Below are 13,909 nucleotides of genomic sequence, written 5' to 3'. Positions count from 1 at the left end.
TTAATTCGTTCCGCAAGTTTTTTCTTCTTGCGAGTTTTTCGTCTTGCGAAGCACGGTTTCCCATAGGAATGCATTGAAAATCAATCAATGCATTCCTATGGAGACCGTCCGGGGACAGAGGGGAAGGTACACGCCTTCCCCTCTGTCCCCGGACCTGTTTAAAGCAAGGGGCAGCGGGGAGAAGATTGCTTCTCCCCATTGCCTGCCCCGCAATCTCTGGGGACAGAGGGGAAGGCGCGCGCCTTCCCCTCTTTCCCCGGACCTGTTTAAAGCAAGGGGCAGCGGGGAGAAGATTGCTCCCTTCTCCCCACCGCCCCTTGCTTTTACCAGGTGCTTTTACCTTCTCCCCACCGCCCCTTGCTTTTACCAGGTCCGGGGCGTGCCTTCCCCTCTGTCCCCGGAGATTGCGGGGCTGGCAACGGGGAGAAGCGATCTTCTCCCCGCCGCCCCTTGCTTCAAAAGAGGTCCGGGGACAGCGGGGAAGACGTGCTGCGCTTCCCTGCTATCCCCGGAGCTTGCGGGGCAAGCTTCGTTTTGCGAAGCAAGCCCATAGGGAGATGCGTCTTGCGAAGCAGCTAAGAAAAAGAAAAACTCCTTCGTCTAACGAGATTTTCGTCTTCCAAGGCATTCATCTTGCGGGGCACCACTGTACTGTATCCTTCATGTCTTAGGTAAGGCCCATTTCTGTGTGCAGTGAAAGCTGCAGTCCTGGCTATAGCAAGAAAGTGAAGGAGGGGAAGTCATTTTGCTGCTATGATTGCATCCCATGTCCTCAAGGGAAGATTTCAGACCAGAAAGGTAAGAAATGAATTATATAGAACTATCATTTATATTGCTTCAAAGAATTGTTATTGAATATACTGTTTATATTGCTTATGGTACAGTACCACTCCCAACAAAAATGGGGGCACCATAGCCACACCCTTGGCCCCCCTAAAAAAGAAGACTCACTAGTATTTTCCAAGGGGAGGAGTGGGCAATGACAGACTGGTCTACATGAGCCAGTACTGAAAGGGAGTTTGCCACAAAATATTAGGTAGCTGTTCCCATGGGTGCCTCCTTCCTTCCTCGACAATATGTACTGTTCAGATTTTGTGAGAGGATGTCAATAACTTTTCATTTCAGATATGAATGATTGCTACAAATGCATGGAGCAAAGCTATCCAAACAAAGAACAGGATTTCTGTCTTCACAAGATTGTCATCTTCTTGTCTTATGAAGAACCTTTGGGGATAGGCTTAGCCTGTTGCGCTCTTTCCTTTGCTTTGACCACTGCTCTGGTGCTAGGGACATTTATGAAGCACCACAACACTCCCATTGTCAAAGCAAATAACAGGGACCTCACTTACATTCTCCTCACCTCCCTTCTGCTCTGCTTCCTTTGTGTTTTGCTTTTCATTGGACAGCCTAAGAAGGTGGTGTGTCTTCGACAGATTGCTTTTGGCATCATCTTCTCATTGGCTGTTTCTTGTGTGCTGGCAAAAACCATCACTGTGGTTCTGGCTTTCATGGCCAACAAACCAGGATCAAGGATGCAGAAGTGGGTGGGGAAGAAGTTGGCCAGCACCATTGTTTTCTCTTGCTCCCTTATTCAAGCAGCCATTTGTACTGTGTGGCTGGCTACTACTCCCCCTTTCCCAGACATTGACACAAAATCACTTACTGAAGAAATTGTACTAGAATGTAATGAAGGATCTGTACCTATGTTTTATTGTGTCTTGGGCTACATGGGCTTGCTGGCCACTATCAGTTTCACTGTAGCTTTCCTTGCCAGGAAATTACCTGACAGTTTCAATGAAGCCAAGTTCATCACTTTCAGCATGTTGGTCTTCTGCAGTGTTTGGGTGTCATTTATTCCAGCTTATCTGAGCTCGAAGGGAAAATACATGGTTGCTGTGGAGAGTTTTTCTATTTTAGCCTCCAGTGCTGGTTTGTTGGGTTGCATATTTTCCCCAAAATGTTACATTCTTTTGTTGAGGCCTGAGCTGAACAAGAGGGAACAGCTAACAAGAAGGGGGTCCTGAAACATTTACCTCCCTGCGTGTTTTGCTATAGTCTGTGTGCTGGATATTTGAATGTGTAAAAAAACCACAGAACTGTTATGCGAGCTTCCCTTGCAGCTCCTACATAGAGCTTCCTTATTGTTTTACAAGTGCTGCCTAGTTAGAAGAAAAGAGAATGATCTCTAGGGGAGATAAATGAAACAAAATTTTGCTTAAAAGCAAACTGACTTGCAACGTATTTCATTTTGCCCTCTCGTTCCCCTTTAGCTACTCTTCTGTTCATATGTTTATAATTTGGTTTAGCTGCGGATATACAACGCCTCTTGGAAGTTCGTTTATACATGAATGGCAGAACATCACCTTCTGGATTATAACCATAAAACATATTGTGATCACACAAGGAAATAGACAATGCACATGTTTGTTCAAACTGGGCTACTTTTGTTTGATTGAATTTAACAGGTCTGCAGTAGATGACAATTGTGTGGAATGTTAACTACTCATGAACTAAATTTGTAATGCAAATGATTTTCCCAGTTTGTTTTGATGCCATTTGGATGATTGCATAGAAAACTTATCATCTGCACAAGTATTTGTCTTGGAAGACAACACTTTTTGCTTGGTAATCATTTTATTTTCAATAAAGTTTATTTTTTAAAAAAACCTACTTGTAACAAATTGTGGATGTACCCAGTTTGACAAGGGTGTTAGGTTGTGTTTCATCTACCCATTCCCTTAAGTCTCTACCTCCCAGGTGAGGATTAAGGCCTTCTTCTTCACCCCTTCCCAGGGCCCCACAACTCGAAGGGTTGACCTCAAAGGTGCTACCCACACTGCCAGTGAGTCCCACAGCGTTGAATACAAGACTGGAGACTACACAATTCCCCGTTAAAGTGATTAATTGTCCTCACTGAACCTTTGCTACCGGATAACTATATTTCATGAAAATTTCCAAGGATTACAAAATTTTAGTTCACATATTGCTTTGAGAAGTGCAAATTAGGTAGGCTAATATTAAATTTTCTCTTCCACCCCTACTCTCACAGTCAGGTCTGACACCATGTGTTGTTGTCTCTTTTCTCAACTAGCTCATGTTGATGTTCCCTTTATTCTTGCCCTCCCCTCCTTGCTAATATATTTGTCCATCCCTTCTTGCTGCCTGCTGGTACACATAGTATCCCACGTTATCCAACAAAGTGAGATAGATATAGATATAGATATAGATATAGATATAGATATAGATATAGATATAGATGATATAGATAGAAACACACACACACACACACACACACACACACACACACACTCTTTTGCTGCTGTAGATCATTGTTCTGTATTTTTGGGGCCCATTTCATTTTTTATTCTTGATGACATAAAGTCCATGGGTCTGTTCTCTCTGGTTTCTGCATTACAATGATAGGAAAATAGACAAAAATAGCATTTACATGTGTGTGTGTGCACGTGTGTGTGTCCAAATACCCATTCTTTAAAGTATTTTGAAAAGTTTTTTAAAAGGCAGATAAATCCATTCGGCCATTCAGGAAGTAAACAAAAAACAAACCCTAATGGAAAACTATCCTGTGAGCTGCTCATAAGATCAGAATTCCTTGGCAGAAAACTGAACAAAGGAAAACTTCTGCCCAGGTGTGACAAACATGATTATCTGAAATCTTCTGTAATTCCACAGGGAAAACTTCAACCATGACTTTGTAATTATTTTCCTTTGTTATTATAAAATAGACTGTAATTAACTCTGACACATGTTAAAGCACTTGCAATTATTAGTGCTGGAGACTGCAAAGGATGTTATCTATGTGCCATGTTAAAAAATATGTCTTGGGACCAGTGCTATTTTACTAAAAAAGAGGTCCTGGAACCTACCCTGAACACCTCCCTTGTTCTTTTATAATGCCAACAGCACCCCCATGGTGAGTTCTGGCTGAAAAAAAGTCCTGTTCAGAAATAACAGTATTTATTCTTGAGGTTTATGGTGTACTGCAGACAGACAAGTATTCAGATCAGCCATTGAAATGATGGAGTTGTCAGTGAAAACATGATAAAGTAAGTCTAGTGAAGGTTTGTCCTTACAATCAGGATGGTGACCTTTGTGATGTTGCTGCTGGCACAACTTCCTCACATATGCAAGGCTCACATTGTGAAGTGTCATGTCCATGATCCACACCCTCCGCTTCACAAGTATCACCAGTCAGGGGAGCTCATTCTTGGTGGCATAGCTTCTCACAACTTCATCGTCTCCAAAGAATTATCCTTCACTGAAGAACCCCCACCAGCATTGGTTGAAGAACTTATGTAAGGGAGTTCCCTTCATTTTTAAAATCAGTCTTAGATCTGCATTTCATTATGATGACTTATGGGTTAGGACTGTGGGAAAAGCTTCAGGTCTGAGGAAGGCTGTTCCAGGGGCAGGGAGGAAGCTCCTTGTTTTCTAGAGAGAGAAAACACACACACTGTGGACCTAATTAGAAATGCTAGGGATGTTTTGTGTCTTATTTCAACCAGGCGTCTGTAACCAATGAAGCTTATATCTCTGTCTCCTGCTATCTATGCAGGTGAATCTGATGGTCTTGCACACCTGGTATATTATTTAAAAGCTAATTCCCAATTATACTGCCATTTCAATGGGAAGACCACAAGTAGGAGATGGGCACAATAGAACAGTAGGAATCAATCTGGCCCCTGTGAGCACAGGGTACTGGAAAAGATGGACCTGTGGTCCGATTCAGAACTGCTTTTCTTAACCTGCTGTACTTATGGAACATCCTGCTCATGATTCCCAGCTACGGGTTATATATCTATCATTATAAGAAGTCATTGATTACACTATACTTCATGAATGTTTCTGATTCCATCTCACAGATGGCAAAAACTCAGGTTAAAGCCCAATTTCTGCTCCCCTCCTTCTTTACTCAGGTGTTACTTTACTCATCTTTATTTATTCATTCATAATTTTGGTACCCTAATTGCCATCTTTCAAAATATCAAGGAAGAGTTGCTTGTTTTCAGATGTGACTAAGAAAGTATTATGTAGAAATTGTTCACCTGAGAGTCGCCACCATCTTCCTTCAAATCTGATTCCTGATGATAAGCAAGCAAACAAAAAAAGCTTGTTTTCTCCTTGTTTGGGGTGATTTCATTCTTTTCTACATCTGTGATTTGTTCAGAATATCTTTATAAGGCACTCTGTACCAAAGACATTTAATTTAGAATAAGAATATAAGTGGAATAAATGTACAGTGGTACCTCGGGTTAAGTACTTAATTTGTTCTGGAGGTCTGTTCTTAACCTGAAACTGTTGTTAACCTGAAGCACCACTTTAGCTAATGGGGCCTCCTGCTGCTGCCGCCGCGCCGCTGCATGACTTCTGTTCTGATCCTGAAGCAAAGTTTCTAACCCGAGGTAATATTTCTGGGTTAGCGGAGTCTGTAACCTGAAGCGTATGTAACCTGAAGCGTATGTAACCCAAGGTACCACTGTATATTTGTTAGAGTTAAATACTAAATAGCACCTCTTATTGTGTTTAGATTATATGTTTTTATATAACACTTTAAATTTTGAAGGTAATTACCAAGAAAATGTCATTTCGAAGAAAAGTCAGGCTGTGCCATGGTTTTTTTTTTTATTTAGTTATAAAAATCTTTATATACCACTGTGTCATAAAAATATACATCAAAGTAGGTTACAGCTATAAAACATAAAACTGTACAATAAAGTCTAGCATACAGTTCTGAAGATGAACACTGATGCTGTTTAGTTCTGTCATCTCTGCACATATAGGTATAGACAATATCATTTCCTGAAGATTATCACTTTGGTAGTTTCACCTTTGTGTACACCATGTTATGCCAAAGATTACATCAAGGAATGTATTGTGTTGACATTTGCCATCTCTGGAGACAGTGGAAGAGTGTGCCATGAAGAAAGAAGTTGTGTAAATACTAAAATAAATAACAACATTTAAAGAAGCTTACACGTAACATAGTTGTGGTATTTTTTAAAAGGTTAACAGAATGTAATTCTTGTTCTAGAGTAGTGCCGAAGCATTACCAACACATCCTAGCCTTGGCATTCGCAGTCAAGGAGATCAATGAAAACCTCCACCTCTTACCTAATGTTACCTTGGGCTTCCACATCTATGACAGCTATTTCAATGGAAAGTGGACCTATCATGCCACAATGCTCCTGTTATCCACACCAAACAGATTTTCCCCCAACTACAAATGTGGCAATCAGGATGACCTGATAGCAGTTATTGGTGGGTTGGACTCTCCAGTCTCTCTTCATGTGGCAACAATCTTGGATCAATATAAAATTCCACAGGTAGTGTGTGTGTGAAACATGCAGTTTTGAACATCTTTCATACCTGCTTTATCCTTCCAGATTCCATTTCATTGTTTAGTGACATAAATGTGTAAAACGAAGGTAATGATGTAGACGTGATCTTTTCTGTACCTTTCATGTCCAGATCAGGAGAAACAGCCATTAGGGTTTCTTCATTTTTTGTTTGGTTGTTCATAAATGGGAATCCATAAAAGGCTGAGCTGAGATTCATGAAAATATTATTCTGGGTACTTGTGCAGATTAAAAAGAAGAACAGATCTCCATCATCTGGCTAAATTTGGATGAGTGAAATTCAGTGTTCTAATTCATTCTCCTTTTTGCCATCTGTTATACACATTATTGTGCCAGGATAGGAGGGGAGCCATATATGTATGTTCTTATTCTAGACTGGACCACATGTAGGAAGGTGACCCATTTTCAAAAGTATGTAGATCCTGATTTTCATTGAACTGAGCAAGAAGCTCCATACTTGAGTAACTTGAATACAGGTAAGGCTAGGTGGTGAGAAACGTGTGCTGTTTAAAGTACTTATACATTATTTAGGTATTGTGTTTATTACTATCTATTTATTTATTTCCACTTATTAATCTTTTCCTATGAAACATCTCAAAGTCATCTAACATTAAAAACATTCAACAATCAAATCATGTATACAAGTTCCACATATAAAAAGGAAACTAAAATCATTACATGCATAAAAACAATTTAAAACCCAACATGGATAAAGATAGGGATAAACATCTCCACTTAAAAGACTTATTGAAAATGGAAAATTTCCAGTAGGTGCCAAACAGATAACAGTGATGCCACCTATCTGATATGTAATGGGAAGAAGCTAGGTCGTGAAAATACAGATATCAGGTGTCAACAGCCAGGGTAAAATGATGTGTCTTCAGCTCTCAGTGTAAACTACATACTGAATTTGCCAGGTGCACCTCTGTGGGGAGGGAGACCCACAACTTAGGGGCTACCAAAGAGAATGTCCTTTCCCATGCCACCAGTCCCAGGTTTTTGAGATGGTAGAACAAGCAAGATGGACCACACTGCCAATCTTAATACCCAAGTGGGTCTGTAGGGAAGGGGGCAGTTTTTATAATATTTGGGGTCTAAGACATTTATGGCTTTAAATATTAGCTTGAGCACCTTAAATAGAACCAAGAAATGAATGGGCAATAAGCAAACAAACTTACTTTATATTGACAATTGTGTTGTATTGTGCTTAAAACAAGTTTGTGGTTAAAGTTGGGAGACAAGGATGGTCCCTCAGCCAGTTCTCCCCAGCTTCCCTCTGCAAGGTGGACATACGCTAGCCACCATTTAATCAGTATAAGGCCCCTCTTTGCAGCATGAAAATAACAACATTCACTTGCTTGCCAGGTTGTTGTAATTTCTGCTTGAATAGTGTATGTGTTGAACTTTGGACATTCATATTTCTCAATATTGTTGTTACTACTATCATCACACACCCCTCCATTCCATATCTCTCTTTAGTTAATATATGGCCCTGCTCCAGTGAGGCATGACAAAGCCTCAGGCCTTTTGTTCTACCAGCTGGTCACTGAGGAAGCCCTTCAGTATGAAGGGATTCTCTCTTTGCTTCTGCATTTCTGGTGGACATGGATTGGGATAATTGTGATGGATAATGACAGTGGAGAAAGATTTCTGCAAAGTGTGCTTCCAGTGTTCTCCCAGAATGGCATCTGTTTTGCCTTCATAGAGAGATTACCCATGTTATCCTTTGTCACTGAAATGGGAAGCATGATGGAAGATGGCGCAACAATACATGATAAAATCATGGACTCTCAAACAAATGTCTTGGTGGTTTCTGGAGAATCCTACACTTTAGTTTTTTTGAGATGGTTGCCATATTTGTCAAATCTAGATGTGTCTAAAAAACCTAAAGGCAAAGTATGGATAATGACAGCCCAGATGGAGCTTGTCTCATTTGTCTATCAGAGGACTTGGGAGACACAAATGCTGCATGGTGCTCTGTCCTTCACATTTCACTCCAATAATCTATCAGGATTTAAAACTTTCCTTGAGAGCAGAAGCCCTTCCAGCACAAAAGGTGATGGTTTTATCAGGCACTTCTGGGAACAGGCCTTTGACTGTATATTCCAAAATACCACTGTTGACGAGGTGCAAGGGAACATTTGCACAGGGGATGAAAAGCTGGAGAGCCTTCCTGGCACTTATTTTGAAATGGGCATGACTGGCCACAGCTACAGTATCTATAATGCTGTCTATGTCATGGCCCATGCTCTACAAACTTTGTCTTCATCTCGACTTAAAAAGAGGGCAGTGGTGGATAGAGGAAGTTGGACAGTTCAGACTCAAGATTTGTGGCAGGTAATGGGTTGATATTTTATCCTGTGTGTTAAGAAAGACCCCAAATAACCTTTTTCATCTTGGCATTTACATCTCCATTCCTCTTACCATGAAATGGAAAATAGTTTTTTCTGCCTTTATCTGTGAAGACTGATGCAATTTTGTTGATCTGTCTTCCTCCACTCAAAACCCACCCATGCCATCATTGAACTGATGGTATTGAATTTAGTCTGAATGATCCCACTAAAGAATGTTCTAAACTCTTGCCTTTTCTTTTCTTTCCATTCTAGCTGCATCATTTTCTGAGAAGCATTTCATTTAACAACAGTGCTGGGGACATGATTTCTTTTGACAAGAATGGGGTGCTTGTTGCTGGATTTGATATTATCAACTGGATTATTTTCTCCAACCAATCCTTTCAGGGAATGAAGGTTGGGACAGTGGATCCCCAGGCTTCTTCCGACCAACTATTCAATATCAATGAAGATGCTGTGACATGGCATAACTGGTTTAACCAGGTAGAATATAATTGTATGGAATTTAGATTGACTTCCAGGTTTGAATGAGCACTGACACTGTGTTCTGATATGTAAAATGATTTTTAGTGGACAATGAATGACTGCTATAAAAGAGAGTGTGTTAATTGAGAAGGTTAAAAAAACCCACAGAAATATATAAAATACTATATTAAATTATCTTCCAAAGGTTCTGCCCTTTTGATATTATTGACTGAGGAATTTCAATCAATTCTGCCTTGCTGTGAAAAAATAACAACAGTGGATAATTTAAAAGAAAACAAGAAACAAGTCAACCATTACCAATATGATGGTGTAGAAAAATGTTGGAAAACATCACTATAGTAACATTAAAAAAGGGCCCAGTATAAGGATTCCAAGCTCCTCATTCTCACTCTGTTCTTTTTGATTTATGGATTCAGCACAAAATATTTCTTGTACTGTATCCTTCATGAATTAGGTGAGGCCTATTTCTGTGTGCAGTGAAAGCTGCAATCCTGGCTCTAGCAAGAAAGTGAAGGAGGGGAAGTCATTTTGCTGCTATGACTGCATCCCATGTCCTCAAGGGAAGATTTCAGACCAGAAAGGTAAGAAATGAATGACTCAGCAGTATTTTCCAAGGGGAGTAGTGGGCAATGATAGACTGGTCTACATGAGCCAATACTGAGAGGGAGTTTGCCACAAAATATTAGGTAGCTGCTCCCATGGGTGCCTCACTTCACCCCCAATTCTTGCATCCTTCCTTCCTTGGCAATATGTACTGTTCAGATTTTGTGAGAGGAAGTCAATAACTTTTCATTTCAGACATGAGTGATTGCTACAAATGCATGGAGCAAAGCTATCCAAACAAAGAACAGAATTTCTGTCTTCACAAGATTGACATCTTCTTGTCTTATGAAGAACCTTTGGGGATAGGCTTAGCCTGTTGCGCTCTTTCCTTTGCTTTGACCACCGCTCTGGTGCTAGGGACATTTATGAAGCACCACAACACTCCCATTGTCAAAGCAAATAACAGGGACCTCACTTACACTCTCCTCACCTCCCTTCTGCTCTGCTTCCTTTGTGTTTTGCTTTTCATTGGACAGCCTAAGAAGGTGGTGTGTCTTCGACAGATTGCTTTTGGCATCATCTTCTCAGTGGCTGTTTCTTGTGTGCTGGCAAAAACCATCACTGTGGTTCTGGCTTTCATGGCCAACAAACCAGGATCAAGGATGCAGAAGTGGGTGGGGAAGAAGTTGGCCAGCACCATTGTTTTCTCTTGCTCCTTTATTCAAGCAGCCATTTGTACTGTGTGGCTGGCTACTACTCCCCCTTTCCCAGACATTGACACAAAATCACTTACTGAAGAAATTGTACTAGAATGTAACGAAGGATCTGTACCTATGTTTTATTGTGTCTTGGGCTACATGGGCTTGCTGGCCACTATCAGTTTCACTGTAGCTTTCCTTGCCAGGAAGTTACCTGACAGTTTCAATGAAGCCAAGTTCATCACTTTCAGCATGTTGGTCTTCTGCAGTGTTTGGGTGTCATTTATTCCAGCTTATCTGAGCTCGAAGGGAAAATACATGGTTGCTGTGGAGAGTTTTTCTATTTTAGCCTCCAGTGCTGGTTTGTTGGGTTGCATATTTTCCCCAAAATGTTACATTCTTTTGTTGAGGCCTGAGCTGAACAAGAGGGAACAACTAATAAAAAGAGGTTATTGAAGCATTTAAGTATCTGCATGTTTGGCTATAGTTTGTGTGCTGGATATTTGGAACTGTTCTCCTACATAGCTCTTCGTCATAGTTTTATAATTCCTGTGTCTAGCAGGATGGTGGTTGCTTGCACTAAGATGTTCCCCACATCCCAAAATTCTTGTTTCCACTGAGAAGAAAAGTTTTTTCCCCAGAATATTTGAGGTTAATCTCTTGATCTCCCTATCTTCAAGGAAGACCATAATAAGCAAAACTTACATCTTTGCTATCATTAATCACCTCATAATAATCTGCCGACGAAGAGTTGGCAATCGAGAACAAGCCAGCCATCTTTTCTCCTGGAGGTCAGTATCCCACATTTTCCGACTAAATAGCATTTGAAAGGTCTGTTTCTTTTCATGCTGAAGACCATGGTTTTTTATTCCTGGGGTCTTTTTCATGTTTTATGGATGGAAATACACTCCATGCATTTGTTCTGTCCTGTTTTCACATTATTTTGATTTTTAAAATACGCACAGAATAGCATTTATAATATACATATGCACATTTTTTAAAAAAATATTTAAAGAAAGACCAGGGCATCAGGGCGCTTGTGGTGATCTGGCTCAGGGGCAGGGGATTGATGCCCCCTCATGTCAACCCCCGGCCACGTCACACCCACCTGGCCAGTCAATGCTGGAGAAGGGCATGGCCATGGGTGTTTTAAACTGCAGCACTGCCAGGGGGCTTCCCTCTCTCACCTCCTCATTGGATCTCCCAACCCACCCGTCCTCTTTTTAAGCTTTTGTATGACACAATCTTGCTATGGACAAATGTCGGCCACCTTATTGTTGGGGCCGGAAGGAATTTTTCCACTTAGTGAATTAGCAGCTGCCATTTGGTTTTCGCCTACCACAACTTTGTAAGGTTAGGCATTGAGTAGGCCTTTGTTTAATGGAGGAGAGGTTGTATCCTCCGCCTGCCCCACCTCTATAAGGGCAATCTGTTAACAGGATCCAGGGGTGTGGATCTTGTCTGAAGCCCAGGCGTGGGCTATGGCCATGCCATGACCCCAACCGAGATACCTTGTGGTGTCCCTATTTGGTGTAAGTCATAGGGCTCCCCCTATTGGTAGCTTACCCTTTGCTGGACTTCCTGCAGACAGGTGGGAGTCAAGATACTGCCTGGCTTCACCCTAAGCCCAACCACTCCCAGCTGTAACCAATAAAGTTGTGGCCTGTTTTAGCCTATTAACCTAAATATTCGCATCTCTGTGTTTATTAATCAATAGGCAATTGAGGGGCATGGGGTCTTGGCACACAAATGCTCACTGCCAATATCTCCAAATAAAACACTTGCCAACCTCCATCTATGATCAGCAGCTTCTACAGCCTCAGAGACCCCACAGATATTGAAGTAGCTGATTAATTCTTGTGCAACAAAAAAACCCAACCATCAACATATATAAATCTTTGTTACTAGCAAACCAATTTGATTTACAGGTATTGAGAGAGGAATGGAATAAAGAATTAGAGATCTCTGTTTCGACCACACAGTGGGAAACTGTTTTATGTGCTATAACAAGGGCATCTCAGGACCTTAAATTGAGGCTCATACAACAAAAAATAACATTTAGAATATACTGGAACCATTATGTTTTTCTAAAAAAGGGCTATCTAGGGTATCTAACTGTTGAAGATGCAATAGGGATAATGCTTCTCTAAAACATATGTTTTTTCATTGTCCTATACTGAGAGATTGTTGGCAGAAGGTAACTGAAACTATCAACAGAACCGTACAGAACAACCTTACATTTACAGAGCAAAATATCCTTTTGAATTATATACCCAGCATATGAAACCTTACAAAAGGACAATATGAGTGGACTCTCCATGCTCTTACCACAGCAAAAAGACTGATACTGATGAATTGGAAAAATAAAAATCCATACAATTGGATGGAAGACTTTTACAAACTCAAAACATGTGAACAACTTGCATATAAACACAGACTTGCCATGGACAAACTCAATTATATTTGGAATCCATTCTTACAAATACTGTATAATAGGTTAAGGTTTGGTGAAGTACAATAACAACTTTGTAAAGTAAAAAAGAGAGAAATAAATAAAGACCAAAACTCAATTGGACCATTCAGGAAGGGCAAAAAACTAATGGAAAGCTAAGCTCTGAACTGCACATCAGATCAAAATTACTAGGCAGAAAATGAAGCAAAGGAAAACTCATGTCCAGGTGTGACAAACATAATTTTTTGAAAGCTTCTGCAATTCCTCAGGGGAAACTCCAACCTTGACTTTGCAATTATTTTCCTTTGTTATTATAAAGTAGACTGTAATTAATTCTGCCACATGCAAAACCACCTACAATTTTTAGTGGTGGAGACAGAGAAGCATTTTATATGTGCCATGTTCAAAATATGGCTCAGGACTAACAAAATCTTATTCTTCAGGTTTAAGGTTTATTTCAGACCGACAAGTATTCAATACCTGCCTTTGAAACTATGGACAATACATTAAGGGAGGTGTCAGTGTAAACACAATATAATAAGTCTTGTGGAGATTTCTCCTTACACTCAGGATGGTGGGATTTGTGGTGTTGCTGCTGGCACTGCTTCCTGAAATGACATGCAAGACTCACATTGTGAAGTGTCATGTCCATGATCCACACCCTCCACTTCACAAGTATCACCAGTCAGGAGACCTCATCCTTGGTGGCCTAGCTTCTCAGATCTTCATAATCTCCAAACAATTATCCTTCACTGAAGAACCTCCACCAGCATTGTTTGAAGAACTTATGTAAGGGATTTACCTACTTTTTGTGAACAGTCTAATACCAGCATCCTCATAATGGTGGCTTTGGGGTTTGACTGTTGAAGAAAGCTTCAGGGAAATAAAGGTATGGGGAAGGGTGTGCCAGGACCAGGGAGGAGGTTCCCTGTTCTCTAGAGCATGGACAAAGCATCATGACTCTGTGGGCCTAGGTAGATATCCTAGAGATGCCTTATTTCAACT

At 40.7% G+C, this 13,909-nt stretch overlaps 1 protein-coding gene across 1 annotated transcript; it reads left to right on the top strand.

The window, feature by feature from the left end:
• Window positions 1–4,098: 4,098 nt before the first annotated feature.
• LOC309327008 (vomeronasal type-2 receptor 26-like) lies at window positions 4,099–10,908 on the top strand (the record flags this gene model as incomplete). The annotated part of the gene is made up of 6 exons (XM_081836040.1): window positions 4,099–4,313; window positions 6,050–6,341; window positions 7,854–8,711; window positions 8,981–9,208; window positions 9,666–9,792; window positions 10,010–10,908. 6 exons carry the CDS (start codon window positions 4,099–4,101, stop codon window positions 10,906–10,908), a joined length of 2,619 nt encoding a protein of 872 aa, XP_081692166.1.
• Window positions 10,909–13,909: the final 3,001 nt, after the last annotated feature.

The sequence above is a fragment of the Podarcis erhardii genome, assembly GCF_964252035.2.
Source record: "Podarcis erhardii genome assembly, chromosome: 13".
Lineage (NCBI taxonomy): Eukaryota > Metazoa > Chordata > Lepidosauria > Squamata > Lacertidae > Podarcis > Podarcis erhardii.
The sequence above is the reverse complement of the archived record's forward strand: the minus strand, read 5'-3'. Positions and strand labels throughout refer to the sequence as shown.